Here is a 22596-nt window from a genome sequence, read left to right as displayed (position 1 = left end):
ACCACACAGTATAAATACTCTGTTAAAGTAAAGTTCTAATACCACACAGTATATATACTCTGTTAAAGTAAAGTACTACTACCACACAGTATAAATACTCTGTTAAAGTAAAGTACTAATAACACACAATATATATACTCTGTTAAAGTAAAGTACTACTACCACACAGTATAAATACTCTGTCAAAGTAAAGTACTACTACCACACAGTATATATACTCTGTTAAAGTAAAGTACTACTACCACACAGTGTAAATACTCTGTTAAAGTAAAGTACTAATAACACACAATATATATATATTCTGTTAAAGTAAAGTACTACTACCACACAGTATAAATACTCTGTTAAAGTAAAGTACTACTACCACACAGTATATATACTCTGTTAAAGTAAAGTATGACTACCACACAGTGTAAATACTAGATTATAGTACAAATACTGGTAATACAAAATACTATTCCAATAAAACACTAATGCCACATTGTAAAATTGCTCTATTACAATAAAGTACTAATACCAGTGTGCAAATACTAAGTTACAGTAAACTTGATATCACAGAGTTAACTGCAATATTCATACAGTGCAATACCACACAGTAGAAGTACTCTATTCCAGTCAAAGTATTAATACCACACAGTTAAAATAGTAAGTTACAATACAAAAACTACAGCTTGTGAAAACGCTGAAGCCGTAAATGTTTAACTCGATATGATTCTACTCCATGTAACTCTAGTGTCGGAGGGAGCCGTGTAAACATCTCTCTATTCACACACGCGGCGTAATGTGAGCTCTCTCTTTATATTTACCCCGGAGCAGCTCTATAAATACACTCGGGAGGGAAAGTGAACGACTGGCCGCTTTCGGCTCGTTTCAGCTTTTATTTTGAAATCCGCGCGGGGCGACGAGGCGGAAGCGCGCCGCCTCTCGCCGCGCGCGCTTGACGTGCCGCTGGCGCTGATGGCGGCGGGGCTGGCTGAGGGTCGCACCGCGGAGGGAGCGCGAGGAGGCGGGGGAAGGCACACGGAGGGCCGGCGGCGCGAGCAGCGACACACCGAGAGGAGCAGCGCGAGGCGCGAAGCGCAAGCAGCGACACACCGAGAGGAGCGGCGGCGCGAGGCGGGAAGCGCGAGGCCGAGCAGCGAGCGAGAGGACGAGGAGGAGCGGCGCGCGCGAGGTCTGCACACGCACACACGACTGGAGAAAGACATATATACATATACACGCACACACACACACACACGTATAAATATATATATACGTGTGTGTGTGTGTGTGTGTGTGTGTGTGTTTATATGTATATATGTGTGTATTACTACACACTAGGCTGCAGTCACTGGAATAACACTGAACTGATATTAACACGTCCACTCTGATTAATATTATTGTATTAGTGTGTGTGTGTGTGTGTGTGTGTGTGTGTATTTCTATTTGCTTAAATTCCATTTTTAATTCCTGTTCCCAGATTAAAACTGTCACCCGCTGGCTCTGTGAGGCAGAATATGTATATATGAATATATATATATTCATATATACATGTATATATATACATAGATATTATATATCTATGTATATATCATATATGTATACATATACATATATACATATATATACATGTATATATATATATACATAGATATTATAGATCTATGTATATATACATATATATTATATATATACAAACATATATGTTCTAGTGTTTTTTTAAATATATTTGATTATATCTGAGTATTTTTTAGTATATTTTAATATATTTTATTACATCTGAGTATGTTGTAGTATATTTTCGTATGTATTTTATTATAACTTAGTATGTTTTATTTCCCTCAAAGTGACTTTCATTTGTTGATCATTGGAGATGTTTGATGAAGCAAATCTCCGTTAATATGGAGAGAAACAATATCATATAATAATATAACTGATATAGAAGATAACTATTACTGTAATGTAGAAAGATTGTTGTTTACTATTCAGTATCTACTAAATTATAGTAATATCATTGTAATATTATAGTGATAGTATAATACATTATAGTAATATTATTGTATTATTATAGTAATGTTATAGTATTATTAAAAAATATTAATATTAACTTATTATTATATTATGATATTAGAGTACATTTATTGTATTATCAACGTAATATTATGGTAATATTATTGTATTTTTAAATAGGGCTTAAAATAATTAACTTGGATTAAGTAGGCCCGTTAAAATAAAAATATATTTACGTTTTTAATTATTGGTTTATATTTAAATGTCTGTGTTGCGTTCACTGACCACCATGTTTATCAGTTACTAGTTTTAGAGAGTGTGTGACAGCTGTTCCTGAAGGGTCCTGTTCAGGTTCTCTGTTCTCTACATGTTCAGGTTCTCTGTTCTCTACATGTTCAGGTTCTCTGTTCTCTACCTGTTCAGGTTCTCTGTTCTCTACCTGTTCAGGTTCTCTGTTCTCTACATGTTCAGGTTCTCTGTTCTCTACCTGTTCAGGTTCTCTGTTCTCTACCTGGTCAGGTTCTCTGTTCTCTACATGTTCAGGTTCTCTGTTCTCTACCTGTTCAGGTTCTCTGTTCTCCACCTGTTCAGGTTCTCTGTTCTCTACTTGTTCAGGTTCTCTGTTTTCTACATGTTCAGGTTCTCTGTTCTCTACATGTTCAGGTTCTCTGTTCTCTACCTGTTCAGGTTCTCTGTTCTCTACATGTTCAGGTTCTCTGTTCTCTACCTGTTCAGGTTCTCTGTTCTCTACCTGTTCAGGTTCTCTACCTGTTCAGGTTCTCTGTTCTCTACATGTTCAGGTTCTCTGTTCTCTACCTGTTCAGGTTCTCTGTTCTCTACCTGTTCTCTGTTCTCTACCTGTTCAGGTTCTCTGTTCTCTACCTGTTCTCTGTTCTCTACCTGTTCAGGTTCTCTGTTCTCTACATGTTCAGGTTCTCTGTTCTCTACCTGTTCTCTGTTCTCTACCTGTTCAGGTTATCTGTTCTCTACCTGTTCAGGTTCTCTGTTCTCTACCTGTTCAGGTTCTCTGTTCTCTACCTGTTCAGGTTCTCTGTTCTCTACATGTTCAGGTTCTCTGTTCTCTACCTGTTCAGGTTCTCTGTTCTCTACATGTTCAGGTTCTCTGTTCTCTACCTGTTCAGGTTCTCTGTTCTCTACCTGGTCAGGTTCTCTGTTCTCTACCTGTTCAGGTTTTCTGTTCTCTACCTGTTCAGGTTCTATGTTCTCTACCTGTTCAGGTTCTCTGTTCTCTACCTGTTCAGGTTCTCTGTTCTCTACCTGTTCAGGTTCTCTGTTCTCTACCTGTTCAGGTTCTCTGTTCTCTACCTGGTCAGGTTCTCTGTTCTCTACCTGTTCAGGTTTTCTGTTCTCCACCTGTTCAGGTTCTATGTTCTCTACCTGTTCAGGTTATCTGTTCTCTACCTGTTCAGGTTCTCTGTTCTCTACCTGTTCAGGTTCTCTGTTCTCTACCTGTTCAGGTTCTCTGTTCTCTACATGTTCAGGTTCTCTGTTCTCTACCTGTTCAGGTTCTCTGTTCTCTACCTGGTCAGGTTCTCTGTGTACTAGTAGCAGCTAAAGAGACACAAACAGTGATAATAATGACAATATAATCGTAACAATTCAACATAAACGGTGATGTAATAAAAACATCTGTTGGTTTGGGTTTCAGGGCTTTGAGTTTAAAAGTAGTTTTTCCTCCTTTAAATGTGAGTTTTCCTTCATGAGAGAGAGAACGTGAAGCAGGAGGCATGAGACCCTCTGAAGAGGGGCCTGGCAATGCATCATGGGACTGTGGTCCTCACAAGTCCAGACATACAGGCGCGTGTGTGTGTGTGAAGCGGGAGCATTGTGTGGTGAATATCAAACACGTCCAGTTGTCAATCCTCTGTTGTCTTCTCCCTCTCTCTCCAGTTCAGGAGCTCCTATTGGCCGCCTCCGGCCCCGCCCCCCGCTCTACTCCAGCTGCAGTATTTCCAGTGTTTGTTCCTCGTTGACCTTTAAGGAAGTCTCTCAGCTGCAGAACAAAACAACTATTTCACCTCCTTTATCAATAATTAGATAAATGTAGATTAGCTTCACCTTGAAGCTACTTGCAGTTAGCAGCTAACAGCTAGCGCAGATATTCGATCGAATAAAGGACCTGAAAGAATATGTAGTTGTACTCCGATCCTGGTTTTCCGTGTTTTGCTAGCTAACGGCTAGTTAGCGGTGGCGCGGCGCTAGCGTCCGGACAGAGCGGGGGTGCGATGGAGTACCACTCCGGTGGTAGCCTGCCCCTGCTGGGCAGACCGCGATACTGCCCCGGGGCCAACGCTAACGGAGGCTACCTGTGTGAGACGGGACACTGCTGCGGGGAAACCGGCTGCTGCACCTACTACTACGAGCTCTGGTGTAAGACTTTATATTATATATTATATACATTATATAGTTGTTGTTCTGGTGAAAACTGAATGTCAAGTAACAATAACTTCTGTATTTATTTTTAGACGACATCATTCTGAGTGTTGATGAAGCAGCTACGATGTTAGCCTAGCCTAGCGTAGCACAGATTGAGCCAAACTCATTCACGAAACAAGCATTTTAAAAGTGAATTCAGACTTTACTTGTGTTGTTACTCGGGCTTTGTTTCCACGACGACGTGTGGCCCCTCCCCCTCAGGGTTCTGGCTGCTGTGGACCGTCCTCATCCTGTTCAGCTGCTGCTGTGCGTACCGACACCGGCGAGCCAAGCTGAGGGTCCAGCAGCAGCAGCGGCAGCGGGAGATCAGCCTGCTGGCCTACCACGGGGCCAACTCCTACCCGTCCTCCATGCTGGACCTCAGTAAGCCCGCTCAACGGTTCTCATTCAGGAGTTGATGGAGATGGTTTTTCAGAGTAAAAGCTGTTCACCACCTGTAGCCGGTGAACCGAGTCGAGCATTTAGCCGCTAAAGAGACAGAAATGTCCTGCAGGAGTCGGCGGAGACCGAACAGAGAATACTGGGCGAAGTCGGGCGACGAGCGGAACCCAACGCAGCTTCATGCTTCATGGGACAACATTGATACCAAATTGGGGAACACTGGATTCTATTTAATTCCATTCAATTCAGTTTATTTGTAGAGCCCATTTTCACAAATTACAAATGTGTCTCCGAGTGCTTTACAATCTGTACACATAGACATCCCTGACCTTTGACCTCACATCGGATCAGGAACAACTCCCAAACAACCCTTCAGGGGGAAGAAGGGACGAACCCTTGAGGAGAGAACAGAGGAGGATCCCTCTCCAGGATTTATCCGACATCTTTGGAAAAAAAAGCCTCTCCTTGTTTTAAATATTGAACTATTCACATTTCTACAACCTCTGCTGTAGTTGTGTCCGTTTGTTCAAAGGAATCATTCTTTTCATTCCCGCTGGTGGGTTTTGGGCTCAGAGGGCGAAGGAGTCCTCACGTTGACGTGAAACTGGACGTGGGAAGAAGAAACTGCTCACTAAAGATTCACAAAAGCAACGTGAACGTGACCTCGACGTCGTGGTCCACTTGTGTCCGTCGCCCCCTAGTGGCCAAAAAGAACAGAATCCTCCAGAAACGCCATCTGCTGTTTTCAGGTTTCCTGGCGTCCCTGAAGCTGCCGTCCTACGAGGAGGTGGCGGCTCAGCCCTCCACCCCTCCCCCGCCGTACAGCTCCGTGTTCACCACGCCGCGGTACCCGCAGCCCCCCCGCACCGCCGACCCCCACCTGCTGACGCAGCACGACCCGCTGCTGCACCGGCCCCTGAGCGACGGCCCCTCCTCCCTCAGCTCCGACAACAGGTGAGCTAATGCTACGGCTAACCCCTCTGTTGACAGAAGTGTTACTGCAGTACTGGTGACACTGATACTCCTAGTATGACTGAGGCCACTGGTGCTACTGGTGCTACTGGTGCTACTCAGTACTTCTGATACACAGAACAACTGTAAGTCATTAATAATAATAATCAGAACAAGTGTCCTCCCTCCAGCTCCAGTTGTTCCTGTGACTCCTGCTGCCCCTCCTCTCCGTGTAGCTCCTCCCTGTCGGCCCCCGTCACCTACGAGACGGACACGAGCCACGCCACCACGCCCAGCGAGGCCACGCCCCTCGCCTTTGACGTCACGATGGAGACCATCGCGGCCGCGGCGACCCGTTTGGAGGTAAACGAGGCGCGGCCGGCGGGCGCCGAGGTGGCCGTCGACATCGGCGACGAAGACGGCGCCGAAGCTCGGGAACCGGATGCCGAGGACTCGCTGGTTACCGTTGCGGTGGTTACCGGGGCGACCTCCCCTCAGCCGCTGCCCTCTTCTGGTTCAGAGGTTCCCGTTGGAACAACATGTCCCATGAAGCAACAGCTCGACTTCACACCGCGGAGCCCAATGGTCAGCGCCGGTAGCCCAATGGTCAGCGCCGGTAGCCCAATGGTCAGCGCCGGTAGCCCAATGGTCAGCGCCGGTAGCCCAATGGTCAGCGCCGGTAGCCCAGTTCCTCTCCCTAGTCCAACCGTTGACTCATTACTTCCCTCCATTCAAACCATTGAGAGTCCAGCTGAGGACCCCAAAACCACCTTCATGTCCGGCCCCTCCACCCTAACAGAAAGCAGTCCTGACACCCTGACCCTCAGAACCCTCCATCTCACGAGAACTTTTGATACAGCCGATGTTCCTGGGAGTCCAAACTCAGCCCCAACCCCAGAAGTTGGAAGAACTTTGGTCTTAACAGACTCTGCTAGCCCCTCAACCCCGGACCCAAATCCTAGTCTTGTGCCAACTCCGGCACCTTTAAACCATACCCCAGCTCCAGCCCCAGTACCTTCCAAACTGACCCAAGTTCTAGAACCAGGACCCACAAACCGTATCTCTGTTTCAAACCCAACACTAGTAAACCTTACCCAACCTTCCACCCGAGTGCCAAACCTACGACCTAAAATCACCATAGCGTCAGACTGTGAAACGAACCCCGATCTGAAACCTGCACCTCCTGACCCGACGCTTGCTTCGCCTACATTAGCCCAGTGCCAGTTTCTAGAACTGTCCCCCGAGTCCGATGTAGCGCTGGTTCCTCCCAGCCCGATGTCAGGCTCAGCCCACTACCCAGAGTCTGCTGCAGTTCTTGTATCTGATCTCCATCCAGCTGCAGCACCAGCTGGTTCAGGTCCTTCTGGGGTCCCGTCTCAATCGCCAGACTCGGACCTTCTCAGTCCATCGGCATTCAATGTCCAGGCTGGTTTAGGTTCTGGTTCTGGATCTGCATCAAAACTCTCCAGTGTTGGTTCCAGACCAGGTGCCCCAGTGCTCTCCTTCACTACACCTGCCTCTTCCTCTTCCTCCTTCCCATCCATAACCATAGAGTCTTCTTTCACGCCCTGCCAGTCCCCCGTTGCAGCCCTCTCCCCATCCTCCCCCCTTCCTTCCTCCCCTTCCCTCCCAGCCCCGGCGTTACTCCTCGACCCCCTCACCGCTCTGCACCAGTGCAACAAAGGTGGCTCTTCCCCCGGCCACGCCTCCTCCCTCTCCCCCTCGCCTCGCGCCACCCAGTCTCCCCCCAAACAGACCCTCTTCTCGCCCTGCGTGGACGTGTTTGAACCAGGACCTCCATGCTGGGAGGACGGGGAGGAGGAAGAGGAGGAGGACAATGACGACGATGAAGATGAGGACATGGGAGCCGACGAGAGCCAGTATCGACATCGTCGACTCACCGGTGACTCCGGCATCGAGGTGTGCCGGTGTCGGGTAGAAGAGGAGGAGGAGGAGGAGGAAGAGGAGAAGGAGGAGGAGGGGGCAAGGAAGGAGGATGGCAGGAGAGGAGGAAGTGCGGAGAGGGATAAAAATACAGGTGGAGACACTGATCTCCACGACAGCGTGGACTGCCCCGCCAGAGGTCACACCACCACGGGGGAGGGGCTCAGACCGCGTAACTCCGCCTCCACGGCCACGCCGACCACCGAGGACGGCGGCAAAGTGGTCATCGTCATGGAGACCGTGTGATCGGCGGACGCAGGCGGGTCAAACCATTAGTCATCCGGACACGGGATGAACAGGAAGTTAACGATGGGGGTCGAGCCCGAGGGTTTCATCTGTCACGGGTTGTGAAGGTGGAGAAGTCACATGACTGAACATCTTCAGCCCGGCAGCAGGAAGCTTGTTCCAGCCGACGCGGTTCGGAGTATCTGCAGCGAGAGGTTTGACTCGGCTGTCGGCTCATTTGGAAAATGTCAAAAGAAGAATTCGGACCCCCGATCCCAACTGTCGCTTTTTACAGAATACACACAAAATATTTAGCTAGCCACCATTTTGTAACTTTGGAGAGTAGACACGACGCTACTTGAGGTGCATTGTGGGAAATGTGGGATCTAGTGTTTCGGGAGACTGGTACTAGAAACTGGAACCAGTATATTGTTTAGATCTGTCATTTTAAGTCCTGTTCCTTGGAAGAATCCCCATCCGGAGTTCTTCTGGTTGAAACCTCCATGTTTACGAGCTCGTCGTCACAAGCACATCCGTCCCGTCAGCAGGAACGCTCGGTTCCATCGCGGGACCCGACATATCTTGATGCACATTCAACAGACGGAGATGCATATCCACTGAGCTGATGTGGCGTTCAGGTCATGCGGGAGTTAAGGGAACTATCAGATATCGACGTCAATGTCAAGTCGGAGTTATAATTGGGAGACTCCAGAAATGCAACGTTGCACATTATAAGAACCAGAAAGAGCAAATATTGATCCTAAAAACATGGTTTAAGCTACTCAAACGCTAAAGTTTGGGATGTAATCCCGTTGGTTCCTTTAACCGCTCACGCCAACAGTTCTGCAACGGAGTCGTCACATGACTTTTAAATGGTTGAGCATTGCGCAGAAGACGCCTCGCTCGTCTTCGGGCGATGACGAAGGCTCGGCTCCATGAAGCAGGAGAGACTCCGTCCGGTATGGAAGGTTTCTGGGTTGGTCTTTCTGTGCGTCAGCCTTTTGGGAGAGAAAAAGCTTCTTGCATAAATAAGAATAAACAATGGCCACTTTTACACGGAAAACAAAGCACCAAACAACAGCCGGGAAGGCGTCATCGCTCCGGTCTTTGTCTCCTGAGTTCTGAGGTCAGACACAACGATGTTCAGTCCCAACGCTAAAATATTCCCTTTCGCTTCGTGCATCTCTCCATTCAGAGACACTCTGCTTTCTTTTGATGATTCAGAACCCTCAATTCTAAGTAAAACTGCACATCACCTGCAAGATTCACCCAACAAGTCAAACTAGTTGACAGCAACCGTATTCCTGTACAGCAAATGATTTAGGATTTATTCTTAGAAAAACATAAAGGTATATTTTGTCAATTGTAGAGATTAGAGTAATTAGATCCTGTAATGAGTGAAGAGCAATATTTTTCATCAGAAACAGGTCAACTGCCTCAGAGAGCAATCTTGTGTCATTGATGGTTAAAATCCTCCAGTTTTAATCTGAAATATTACACACTGGTTTTCTACCTTTTCTTTGGGATGGAACTCTTTCTAAAACCCTCTGAACTAAATTTAAAAAGCATCAGTTTTCACAGCGGCGGTATAATGATTGTAAAGGCTGGTGTCGTTTCACGGAGGTAGAGTTCAAAACGAATGAAACAAACTAATAGCTTGACGTTTAGAAATAAACTAAAAGTAAAGACAAACTAAAGCATTTCTCGTGTAAATATAAAATTTGCTTCAAAGTCAGTCGGAGTGTAAAAGTGAGACGTCTCTCAGCTGTTTCCTCAAACCTGCTCCCACAAAGTGCACTTTGTCTTATGTTCACAGTTCATGTCAGTCGTGTTGGAACAGGTTCACCATTACCTGATGTTCCTGAACTACACGTTAGAACGAAATGGAAAAGACACAGAGTTTATCGGCTTGAACCAGAACTCGTCAAACGTTGCCCTAGCGAGGGATCCAGAAGGGGCGTCCAGAAGGGGCGTCCAGAAGGGGCGTATAGAAGGGGCGTCCAGAAGGGGCGTATAGAAGGGGCGTCCAGAAGGGGCGTATAGAAGGGGCGTCCAGAAGGGGCGTCCAGAAAAAGCTAATCCTGACTGACTAATCCCGCCATCACCGCCCACAATGGCGGCGACTTCCGTCCACCGATCGACAGCTGGATGTTTGATCCCGATCGACTCGGCCGTCAGTTTGAGAAACCAGCGAGCACAAGATTGGATTCATAAGCGGCCGGATGGAAGCGATCCCATCTCTTGTTTGTTTTTGTGGCTGAATTCACAGATAAAGAAATCTGCCTTCGACGTGGACTTTGCAGATTTCTGCGATGGCGTCCCCCCCCAACCCCCCGACATTTGTCGAGACTCTGAAGGACCTCCTCGAGACCGCTCAAGAGGGATACCGAGCCGTTGATGTTGTGGTTGATGGTGTTTTTTTGTTTTTTGTTTACCTGAACTACTAAGGTTATATATCTCTATGGTTACTGAGTGCCATCTCTCTTAGCGTTAGACGGAGCTGTTCTCGCTCCGCGTGGACGTCAGAGTGACCGTTGTTTAAATCTGTCCGTTGTAGCTCGGGTTCCCAAGAGCTGCTCTGGGATCAGCCTCGGGGGAAACAACAACAACACAACGTCACTTTGGATTTCAGCCCCGAAAGTTTCCCTCACAGAACCAGGAGAGAAAGAACCAACGATTGGAGGGATCCCCTTCAGACCCACCGGCACTACTGCCGAGCTCACTGAGCGGAAGGAGGTCCCAAACGGGATTCGGTTGGTTCCCATTGGTGTCGGTGGGCGCCAGCTCTTCCATGGTTGGGGGTTAAATTCCAAACGTTCACTCTCTGGTGCTGTGAGGCATTTAGGGGTTGAAGCCGAGGCTGATGTCAGGGCCGGAGCTTTGGAAACGTTGTCTTTGTTTTAGTTGGGAATCGAACCAGAGCTGTTTTTTGTTTTATTTGTTAGCACGTCGGTGGACGAAGATCTTCAAAAAATTTCCTCTCTGAAGAAGACGAGTTCCACTCTGACCGGGTTCACCTTCACGGGTCAGATTTAGTTTCTCATAAAAGAATCGACCTCGACTGAAGCTGGAGATAAAGATTCTTTATAAATCATCTGCCCACAAACAGACCCAGACTAGAACAGACCTGATCCAACCGACCCAGACTAGAACAGACCTGATCCAACAGACCCAGACTAGAACAGACCCAGACAAGAACAGACCTGATCCAACAGACCCAGGCTAGAACAGACCTGATCCAACCGACCCAGACTAGAACAGACCTGATCCAACAGACCCAGACTAGAACAGACCTGATCCAACCGACCCAGACTAGAACAGACCTGATCCAACAGACCCAGACTAGAACAGACCTGATCCAAACGACCCAGACTAGAACAGACCTGATCCAACCGACCCAGACTAGAACAGACCTGATCCAACCGACCCAGACTACAACAGACCTGATCCAACCGACCCAGACTAGAACAGACCTGATCCAACCGACCCAGACTAGAACAGACCTGATCCAACCGACCCAGACTAGAACAGACCTGATCCAACCGACCCAGACTAGAACAGACCTGATCCAAACGACCCAGACTAGAACAGACCTGATCCAACCGATCCAGACTAGAACAGACCTGATCCAAACGACCCAGACTAGAACAGACCTGATCCAACCGATCCAGACTAGAACAGACCTGATCCAACCGACCCAGACTAGAACAGACCTGATCCAAACGACCCAGACTAGAACAGACCTGATCCAAACGACCCAGACTAGAACAGACCTGATCCAACCGACCCAGACTAGAACAGACCTGATCCAAACGACCCAGACTAGAACAGACCTGATCCAACCGACCCAGACTAGAACAGACCTGATCCAACCGACCCAGACTAGAACAGACCTGATCCAACCGACCCAGACTAGAACAGACCAGGTTTGGGTCTGGATCTAAGCTCCATGTGCTGCAGTACCGTTGTTGGCCAGAGACCCTCCTGTCTGGATCTCGGCCTCATTAAATGTTCATGATCTGTTTCGGGGCTCTTCTGGTCAACAGGAAGCGGCTCCTCGTCGCCTCCTCTGCTTCCTGTTTCATGAGACTTCAGATCCTCAACGTGACGACGACAACGACGCTAATTATTAGTAATCCTAAATTAATAGTGAGTGTGTGTGTGACCTAACTAAACCAGCCTGTTCTAAAAGTGTGTGAAGATATCCTGAATAAAGCGGTCAGATCTACTGCGTGTCTCCGGTCTTCTGTCATGAAAACACAAACCGTCTGGAGATCAATCACATTTATTGATTACAAAAGACAAACATCCATGAGCTCATATTTACTTCTTGTCACATTATTTGTGTAGATTTAACGTGTTTTGAGCTAGCGTAGCGTTAGCTTTCTACTATTTTAGAGATTTATGGTGAGTTTCTGTTCATTTGTGGAAAAAAGTTACCGTTAGCCGTAGACGTTAGCGATGCTAAGGCCGGGTAGTCGTCGTCACTGGTTTCCTCCACAAACAGCCAATCGGATTCATTCTTTGTATTCTGATCGTTAACCCCGCGTCAGGATTCCTTCAGGTTCAGTTCATCTCGATATTCTTCAGTCATGAACTTCAGTGATGTTTGTAAAGTAAGAAGCTAACGTTAGCCACTGCAATGAGCTCGTCTTAAATTGGTATGGTTTTGCTGTCATGTCTATTTGCCCCTCCCCCTTTCACTTTGCTCCGCCCTCCCACCCCGCCCTCGGAGTGACCACGACCGTGTAAGGCAGCGGCTGCAGGACCACGCCCAGCCGCCCCTGCAGGTTGGGCGGGGAAGCCCCGCGCGGCAGCGTGAAGCTCAGGCGCTGCAGCAGCGAGGACAGGAAGAGGAAGAGCTCCAGCCGGGCCAACGACTCGCCGACGCAGACCCGAGGCCCCGCCCCGAACGGCAGGAAGCAGGAAGGGGAGACCCGGCGGCCGCCGGCGTCCAGGAACCGATCTGGAGAGGGCGGGAAAGCGGCGAGGCGTTGTGTTCGGGCGCACCTGTACCGGTGGGACGTCTCAACGGAGCCGGCCCGGTGTGCGTTACCTGGGTGGAACAGGTCCGGCCGGTCCCAGTGCTCGGGGTCGTGGTGGATCGCCCACATGTTGACCAGAACCCGAGTCCCCCGGCGGACGGCGTGGCCCCCGATGCTGCCGCAGAGAGAGAGAGCTGATGCTCGTACACACGCGTGCGGTCGGCGTCTGCAGTACCTGCTGTCGGCCATGGCGGTGTGGGGGATCAGGACCGGGCTGACCGGCCGGATCCTCAGACCCTCGTTGATGACGCAGTCCAGGTACGGCAGCCGGCCGCGGTCCGCCACGCAGACCGGCCGCGCACCGCCCACCTGCTCGTCCAGCTCCTTCTGCACGCGCTCCTGGACCTGGAGGGGGCGGGGCATAACGGCAGCACTCAGTATGGAGAACCCAGTGAAAGTACTACAACACTAAACACACATATTATATATATATATTACATATAATTATATATATATATATACATCTATCTATTATATATAATATATATATACATATTATATTTATATTATATATATACATAATATATATATATATATATACATATTATATGTTATATATATACATATTATAGATATATATATTATATATATACATATTATATTTATATTATATATACATAATATATATATATTATATAATTATATATATACAATTATGTATATTATTTATAATTATATATATCATATATATACATATTATATATACAAATTATATATATATAATATATATGATATATATATTATATAAATATATAATATATATACATATGATATTTATATTATATATATAAATAATATATTAGATTTATATATATGCATATATATATATTATATAGCAGCAGTAGTTATACAGCAGTAGTTATATGATAGTAGTAGTATTAGTACTTTAGTACTAGTATAGTAGTAGTAGTCCTAGTATAGTCAGGGGTGCACATAACTGGTACGCAGGTACGCATGGGCGAAAATAATCCACAATGCGTAACGCCCCTTGTGTTACTTCGCGCCTTTGTGTCCTGACCGGTCTGATGTTGGTCGTCTCTCCAGCAGCGTGTCATTCTGTCTCTCCGTGTCGCGTTAACACTTCTCCGTTCTCCGTCTCGCGAGCGGCAGAGCTCCGAAGCCGCGCGCGCACAGGTGAGCACACAACAACTTATGTGCACCCCTGAGTATAGTAGTAGTATTAGTACTATAGTACTAGTAGTAGTATTAGTACTTTAGTCTTAGAACAGTAGTACTTTAGTCCTAGTACAGTAGTACTCTAGTCCTAGTCTAGTAGTACTCTAGTCCTAGTACAGTAGTACTCTAGTCCTAGTACAGTAGTACTCTAATCCTAGTACAGTAGTACTCTAGTCCTAGTACAGTAGTACTTTAGTCCTCGTACAGTAGTACTCTAATCCTAGTACAGTAGTACTCTAGTCCTAGTACAGTAGTACTCTAGTCCTAGTCTAGTAGTACTCTAGTCCTAGTACAGTAGTACTCTAGTCCTAGTCTAGTAGTACTCTAGTCCTAGTACAGTAGTACTCTAGTCCTAGTCTAGTAGTACTCTAGTCCTAGTCTAGTAGTACTCTAGTCCTAGTACAGTAGTACTCTAGTCCTAGTCTAGTAGTACTTTAGTCCTAGTACAGTAGTACTCTAGTCCTAGTCTAGTAGTACTCTAGTCCTAGTCTAGTAGTACTCTAGTCCTTGTCTAGTAGTACTCTAGTCCTAGTCTAGTAGTACTCTAGTCCTAGTCTAGTAGTACTCTAGTCCTAGTACAGTAGTACTCTAGTCCTAGTACAGTAGTACTCTAGTCCTAGTCTAGTAGTACTCTAGTCCTAGTCTAGTAGTACTCTAGTCCTAGTACAGTAGTACTCTAGTCCTTGTCTAGTAGTACTCTAGTCCTAGTCTAGTAGTACTCTAGTCCTAGTACAGTAGTACTCTAGTCCTAGTCTAGTAGTACTCTAGTCCTAGTACAGTAGTACTCTAGTCCTAGTCTAGTAGTACTCTAGTCCTAGTACAGTAGTACTCTAGTCCTAGTACAGTAGTACTCTAGTCCTAGTACAGTAGTACTCTAGTCCTAGTCTAGTAGTACTCTAGTCCTAGTACAGTAGTACTCTAGTCCTAGTACAGTAGTACTCTAGTCCTAGTACAGTAGTACTCTAGTCCTAGTCTAGTAGTACTCTAGTCCTAGTCTAGTAGTACTCTAGTCCTTGTCTAGTAGTACTCTAGTCCTAGTCTAGTAGTACTCTAGTCCTAGTCTAGTAGTACTCTAGTCCTAGTACAGTAGTACTCTAGTCCTAGTCTAGTAGTACTCTAGTCCTAGTACAGTAGTACTCTAGTCCTAGTACAGTAGTACTCTAGTCCTAGTCTAGTAGTACTCTAGTCCTAGTACAGTAGTACTCTAGTCCTAGTACAGTAGTACTCTGGTCCCAGTAGTACTCTAGTCCTAGTACAGTAGTACTCTAGTCCTAGTCTAGTAGTACTCTAGTCCTAGTCTAGTAGTACTCTAGTCCTAGTCTAGTAGTACTCTAGTCCTTGTCTAGTAGTACTCTAGTCCTAGGTACTCTGGTCCTAGTCTAGTAGTACTCTAGTCCTAGTACAGTAGTACTCTAGTCCTAGTCTAGTAGTACTCTAGTCCTAGTCTAGTAGTACTCTAGTCCTAGTACAGTAGGACTAGAGTACCTCGGGGTCCTAGGCCCTCGTACCTCGGGGTGGTGCAGCAGGTACACCAGGAGCCACCGCAGCGTGGTGCTCGTGGTCTCCACGCCGGCCCCGAAGGCCTCGGCGGCCGTCATGAGGACGTGGTCCTCGCTGATGGGCTGGGGCCCGCCGGCCGCCTGGCCCTTGAGCAAGGCATCCAGAAGGTCACGGGGGTCTCCGTCACTCAGCGAGGCCTGGGTTCAGATCCAGGAGGGGGTCAGACCTCCAGGTGAGGACCGGGTCCCCGGGGCCCCACCTGGTCCTCACCTGGTGCTCCTGCAGCTTACGGGACAGCAGCCGGTCTCTGACGGAGATGCAGGCCTTCAGCCTCCTGAGGGACGGGATGGGGAACACCTGGGGACAGACAGACAGGCTGTGAGGACAGACAGGCTGTGGGGACAGACAGACAGACAGGCTGTGAGGACAGACAGGCTGTGGGGACAGACAGACAGGCTGTGAGGACAGACAGGCTGTGGGGACAGACAGACAGGCTGTGGGGACAGACAGGCTGTGAGGACAGACAGACAGGCTGTGAGGACAGACAGACAGGCTGTGGGGACAGACAGACAGGCTGTGGGGACAGACAGACAGGCTGTGAGGACAGACAGGCTGTGGGGACAGACAGACAGGCTGTGAGGACAGACAGACAGGCTGTGGGGACAGACAGACAGGCTGTGGGGACAGACAGACAGGCTGTGGGGACAGACAGGCTGTGAGGACAGACAGACAGGCTGTGAGGACAGACAGACAGGCTGTGAGGACAGACAGACAGGCTGTGGGGACAGACAGACAGGCTGTGGGGACAGACAGACAGGCTGTGAGGACAGACAGACAGGCTGTGAGGACAGACAGACAGGCTGTGAGGACAGACAGACAGGCTGTGAGGACAGACAGACAGGCTGTGGGGACAGACAGACAGGCTGTGGGGACAGACAGACAGGCTGTGGGGACAGACAGGCTGTGAGGACAGACAGACAGGCTGTGAGGACAGACAGACAGGCTGTGAGGACAGACAGACAGGCTGTGGGGACAGACAGACAGGCTGTGAGGACAGACAGACAGGCTGTGAGGACAGACAGACAGGCTGTGGGGACAGACAGGCTGTGAGGACAGACAGACAGGCTGTGAGGACAGACAGACAGGCTGTGGGGACAGACAGACAGGCTGTGAGGACAGACAGACAGGCTGTGAGGACAGACAGACAGGCTGTGGGGACAGACAGACAGGCTGTGAGGACAGACAGACAGGCTGTGAGGACAGACAGACAGGCTGTGGGGACAGACAGACAGGCTGTGAGGACAGACAGACAGGCTGTGGGGACAGACAGACAGGCTGTGGGGACAGACAGACAGTCTGTGAGGACAGACAGGCTGTGGGGACAGACAGACAGGCTGTGAGGACAGACAGACAGGCTGTGGAGACAGACAGACAGGTTGGACGGACAGACAGGCTGTGGGACAGACAGACAGGCTGTGAGGACAGACAGACAGGCTGTGAGGACAGACAGACAGGCTGTGGGGACAGACAGACAGGCTGTGAGGACAGACAGACAGGCTGTGAGGACAGACAGACAGGCTGTGGGGACAGACAGACAGGCTGTGAGGACAGACAGACAGGCTGTGGGGACAGACAGACAGGCTGTGAGGACAGACAGACAGGCTGTGAGGACAGACAGACAGGCTGTGAGGACAGACAGACAGGCTGTGGGGACAGACAGACAGGCTGTGAGGACAGACAGACAGGCTGTGAGGACAGACAGACAGGCTGTGGGGACAGACAGACAGGCTGTGAGGACAGACAGACAGACAGGCTGTGAGGACAGACAGGCTGTGGGGACAGACAGACAGGCTGTGAGGACAGACAGACAGGCTGTGGGGACAGACAGGCTGTGAGGACAGACAGACAGGCTGTGAGGACAGACAGACAGGCTGTGAGGACAGACAGACAGGCTGTGGGGACAGACAGACAGGCTGTGGGGACAGACAGACAGGCTGTGAGGACAGACAGACAGGCTGTGGGGACAGACAGACAGGCTGTGAGGACAGACAGACAGGCTGTGAGGACAGACAGACAGGCTGTGGGGACAGACAGACAGGCTGTGAGGACAGACAGACAGGCTGTGGGGACAGACAGACAGGCTGTGGGGACAGACAGGCTGTGAGGACAGACAGACAGGCTGTGAGGACAGACAGACAGGCTGTGAGGACAGACAGGCTGTGGGGACAGACAGACAGGCTGTGAGGACAGACAGACAGGCTGTGGGGACAGACAGACAGGCTGTGAGGACAGACAGACAGGCTGTGAGGACAGACAGACAGGCTGTGGGGACAGACAGACAGGCTGTGAGGACAGACAGACAGGCTGTGAGGACAGACAGACAGGCTGTGAGGACAGACAGACAGGCTGTGGACAGACAGACAGGCTGTGGGGACAGACAGACAGGCTGTGAGGACAGACAGACAGGCTGTGGGGACAGACAGACAGGCTGTGGGGACAGACAGGCTGTGAGGACAGACAGACAGGCTGTGAGGACAGACAGACAGGCTGTGAGGACAGACAGACAGGCTGTGGGGACAGACAGACAGGCTGAGGACAGACAGACAGGCTGTGAGGACATGAGACATGTCTCTCTCACATGTCTCTCCACATGTCTCTCTCTACATGTCTCTCTCTCTACATGTCTCTCTCTACATGTCTCTCTCTCTACATGTCTCTCTCTACATGTCTCTCTCTCTACATGTCTCTCTCTACATGTCTCTCTCTCTACATGTCTCTCTCTCTACATGTCTCTCTCTACATGTCTCTCTCTACATGTCTCTCTCTACATGTCTCTCTCTACATGTCTCTCTCTACATGTCTCTCTCTCTACATGTCTCTCTCTACATGTCTCTCTCTACATGTCTCTCTCTACATGTCTCTCTCTACATGTCTCTCTACATGTCTCTCTACATGTCTCTCTCTCTACATGTCTCACTCTACATGTCTCTCTCTACATGTCTCTCTCTCTACATGTCTCTCTCTACATGTCTCTCTCTCTACATGTCTCTCTCTCTACATGTCTCACTCTCTACATGTCTCTCTCTACATGTCTCTCTCTACATGTCTCACTCTCTACATGTCTCTCTGTCTCTCTCTACATGTCTGTCTCTCTATGTCTCTCTCTACATGTCTCTCTCTACATGTCTGTCTCTACATCTCTGTCTCTCTCTACATGTCTCTCTCTACATGTCTCTCTCTACATGTCTCTCTCTCTGTCTCTCTCTAACATGTCTCTCTCTAACATGTCTCTCTCTAACATGTCTCTCTCTACATGTCTCTCTCTACATGTCTCTCTCTCTACATGTCTCTCTCTACATGTCTCTCTCTACATGTCTCTCTCTCTACATGTCTCTCTCTACATGTCTCTCTCTCTACATGTCTCTCTCTACATGTCTCTCTCTACATGTCTCTCTCTCTACATGTCTCTCTCTCTACATGTCTCTCTCTCTACATGTCTCTCTCTCTACATGTCTCTCTCTACATGTCTCTCTCTCTACATGTCTCTCTCTCTACATGTCTCTCTCTACATGTCTCTCTCTCTACATGTCTCTCTCTCTACATGTCTCTCTCTCTACATGTCTCTCTCTCTACATGTCTCTCTCTACATGTCTCTCTCTCTACATGTCTCTCTCTCTACATGTCTCTCTCTACATGTCTCACTCTCTACATGTCTCTCTCTCTACATGTCTCACTCTCTACATGTCTCTCTCTCTACATGTCTCTCTACATGTCTCTCTCTCTACATGTCTCACTCTCTACATGTCTAACTCTACATGTCTCTCTCTCTACATGTCTCTCTCTCTACATGTCTCACTCTCTACATGTCTCTTTCTCTACATGTCTCTCTCTACATGTCTCTCTCTACATGTCTCACTCTCTACATGTCTCTCTCTCTACATGTCTCTCTCTCTACATGTCTCTCTCTCTACATGTCTCTCTCTCTACATGTCTCTCTCTACATGTCTCTCTCTACATGTCTCTCTCTACATGTCTCTCTCTCTACATGTCTCTCTCTCTACATGTCTCTCTCTCTACATGTCTCTCTCTCTACATGTCTCTCTCTCTACATGTCTCTCTCTACATGTCTCTCTCTCTACATGTCTCACTCTCTACATGTCTCTCTCTCTACATCTCTCTCTCTACATGTCTCACTCTCTACATGTCTCTCTCTCTACATCTCTCTCTCTACATGTCTCACTCTCTACATGTCTCACTCTCTACATGTCTCACTCTCTACATGTCTCTCTCTACATGTCTCTCTCTCTACATGTCTCTCTCTACATGTCTCACTCTCTACATGTCTCTCTCTCATCTCTCTCTCTACATGTCTCACTCTCTACATGTCTCACTCTCTACATCTCTCTCTACATGTCTCTCTCTACATGTCTCACTCTCTACATGTCTCTCTCTCTACATGTCTCTCTCTCTACATGTCTCTCTCTCTCTACATGTCTCTCTCTACATGTCTCACTCTCTACATGTCTCACTCTCTACATCTCTCTCTCTACATGTCTCACTCTCTACATGTCTCTCTCTCTACATGTCTCTCTCTCTACATGTCTCTCTCTACATGTCTCTCTCTCTACATGTCTCACTCTCTACATGTCTCACTCTCTACATCTCTCACTCTACATGTCTCTCTCTCTACATGTCTCACTCTCTACATCTCTCTCTCTACATGTCTCACTCTCTACATCTCACTCTCTACATGTCTCTCTCTCTACATCTCTCTCTCTACATGTCTCACTCTCTACATGTCTCTCTCTCTACATCTCTCTCTCTACATGTCTCACTCTCTACATGTCTCTCTCTACATGTCTCTCTCTCTACATGTCTCACTCTCTACATGTGTCACTCTCTACATGTCTCTCTCTCTCTACATCTCTCTCTCTACATGTCTCTCTCTCTACATGTCTCACTCTCTACATGTCTCTCTCTCTACATGTCTCACTCTCTACATGTCTCTCTCTCTACATGTCTCTCTCTCTACATGTCTCTCTCTACATGTCTCTCTCTCTACATGTCTCTCTCTACATGTCTCACTCTCTACATGTCTCACTCTCTACATCTCTCTCTCTACATGTCTCACTCTCTACATCTCTCTCTCTACATGTCTCACTCTACATGTCTCTCTCTCTACATGTCTCACTCTCTACATGTCTCTCTCTCTACATGTCTCACTCTCTACATGTCTCTCTCTCTACATGTCTCTCTACATGTCTCACTCTCTACATGTCTCTCTCTCTACATGTCTCTCTCTCTACATGTCTCACTCTCTACATGTCTCTCTCTACATGTCTCTCTCTCTACATGTCTCACTCTCTACATGTCTCTCTCTACATGTCTCTCTCTCTACATGTCTCACTCTCTACATGTCTCTCTCTACATGTCTCTCTCTCTACATGTCTCACTCTCTACATGTCTCTCTCTCTACATCTCTCTCTCTACATGTCTCTCTCTCTACATGTCTCTCTCTCTACATGTCTCTCTCTACATGTCTCTCTCTCTACATGTCTCACTCTCTACATGTCTCTCTCTCTACATGTCTCTCTCTCTACATGTCTCACTCTCTACATGTCTCTCTCTCTACATCTCTCTCTCTACATGTCTCTCTCTCTACATGTCTCACTCTCTACATCTCTCTCTCTACATGTCTCACTCTCTACATCTCACTCTCTACATGTCTCTCTCTCTACATCTCTCTCTACATGTCTCACCTCTACATGTCTCTCTCTACATCTCTCTCTACATGTCTCTCTCTCTACATGTCTCACTCTCTACATGTCTCACTCTACATGTCTCTCTCTCTACATGTCTCACTCTCTACATCTCTCTCTCTACATGTCTCTCTCTACATGTCTCACTCTCTACATGTCTCTCTCTCTACATGTCTCTCTCTACATGTCTCACTCTCTACATGTCTCTCTCTCTACATGTCTCTCTCTCTACATGTCTCTCTCTACATGTCTCTCTCTCTACATGTCTCACTCTCTACATGTCTCTCTCTACATGTCTCTCTCTCTACATGTCTCTCTCTCTACATGTCTCTCTCTACATGTCTCTCTCTACATGTCTCACTCTACATGTCTCTCTCTACATGTCTCTCTCTACATGTCTCTCTCTCTACATGTCTCTCTCTACATGTCTCTCTCTCTACATGTCTCACTCTCTACATGTCTCTCTCTCTACATGTCTCTCTCTACATGTCTCTCTCTACATGTCTCTCTCTACATGTCTCTCTCTGCATGTCTCTCTCTCTACATGTCTCTCTCTCTACATGTCTCTCTACATGTCTCTCTCACGTGTCTCACTCTCACGTGTCTCACTCACATGTCTCACTCTCACGTGTCTCACTCTCACATGTCTCACTCTCACGTGTCTCACTCTCACATGTCTCACTCTCACATGTCTCACTCTCACGTGTCTCACTCTCACATGTCTCACTACATGTCTCTCTCTCTACATGTCTCACTCTCTACATGTCTCTCTCTCTACATGTCTCTCTCTACATGTCTCACTCTCTACATGTCTCTCTCTCTACATGTCTCTCTCTCTACATGTCTCTCTACATGTCTCTCTCTACATGTCTCTCTCTCTACATGTCTCACTCTACATGTCTCTCTCTACATGTCTCTCTCTCTACATGTCTCTCTCTACATGTCTCTCTACATGTCTTTCTCTACATGTCTCACTCTCTACATGTCTCTCTACATGTCTCTCTCTACATGTCTCACTCTCTACATGTCTCTCTCTACATGTCTCTCTCTACATGTCTCACTCTCTACATCTCTCTCTCTACATGTCTCTCTCTACATGTCTCTCTCTCTACATGTCTCACTCTCTACATGTCTCTCTCTACATGTCTCTCTCTACATGTCTCTCT

The 22596-nt window shown here is 47.7% G+C and overlaps 2 protein-coding genes across 3 annotated transcripts in view; one reads left to right on the top strand and one right to left on the bottom strand.

Moving 5' to 3' along the window:
* Nucleotides 1–902: 902 nt before the first annotated feature.
* On the top strand, nt 903–12179 carry LOC130212199 (mucin-2-like). 2 transcript variants are annotated; one of them, XM_056443354.1, is made up of 5 exons: nt 903–1174; nt 3909–4383; nt 4651–4812; nt 5580–5784; nt 5973–12179. In XM_056443354.1, exons 2-5 carry the CDS (start codon nt 4239–4241, stop codon nt 7969–7971), a joined length of 2511 nt encoding a protein of 836 aa, XP_056299329.1. In that variant the 5' UTR covers nt 903–1174; nt 3909–4238; the 3' UTR covers nt 7972–12179. The 2 variants fall into 2 exon arrangements, with proteins under 2 accessions (XP_056299329.1, XP_056299327.1); XM_056443352.1 differs by having other exon boundaries at nt 3904–4383.
* A 40-nt stretch (nt 12180–12219) lies between these two features.
* The window catches only part of LOC130212104 (steroid 17-alpha-hydroxylase/17,20 lyase), a 13244-nt gene continuing 2867 nt past the window's right edge, over nt 12220–22596 (bottom strand). The window contains exons 4-8 of the mRNA XM_056443240.1: nt 15942–16047; nt 15680–15868; nt 13171–13340; nt 13007–13110; nt 12220–12916 (exon numbers count right to left, since the gene is read on the bottom strand). Coding sequence (XP_056299215.1) covers nt 12651–12916; nt 13007–13110; nt 13171–13340; nt 15680–15868; nt 15942–16047 — 835 coding nt within the window. The 3' untranslated portion in view covers nt 12220–12650. The remainder of the gene's footprint in view (nt 12917–13006; nt 13111–13170; nt 13341–15679; nt 15869–15941; nt 16048–22596) is intronic.

The sequence above is a fragment of the Pseudoliparis swirei genome, chromosome 21, assembly GCF_029220125.1.
Source record: "Pseudoliparis swirei isolate HS2019 ecotype Mariana Trench chromosome 21, NWPU_hadal_v1, whole genome shotgun sequence".
Lineage (NCBI taxonomy): Eukaryota > Metazoa > Chordata > Actinopteri > Perciformes > Liparidae > Pseudoliparis > Pseudoliparis swirei.
The sequence above is the reverse complement of the archived record's forward strand: the minus strand, read 5'-3'. Positions and strand labels throughout refer to the sequence as shown.

Excerpts from the sequence above, each read along its gene's own strand:
- LOC130212199 (XM_056443354.1), top strand. The coding sequence starts at position 4,239 with ATGGAGTACCACTCCGGTGGTAGCCTGCCCCTGCTGGGCAGACCGCGA. Across the intron at positions 4,384-4,650 it reads CTACTACTACGAGCTCTGGT|GGTTCTGGCTGCTGTGGACC; the intron begins GTAAGACTTTAT and ends CCTCCCCCTCAG. Across the intron at positions 5,785-5,972 it reads TCCCTCAGCTCCGACAACAG|CTCCAGTTGTTCCTGTGACT; the intron begins GTGAGCTAATGC and ends TCCTCCCTCCAG.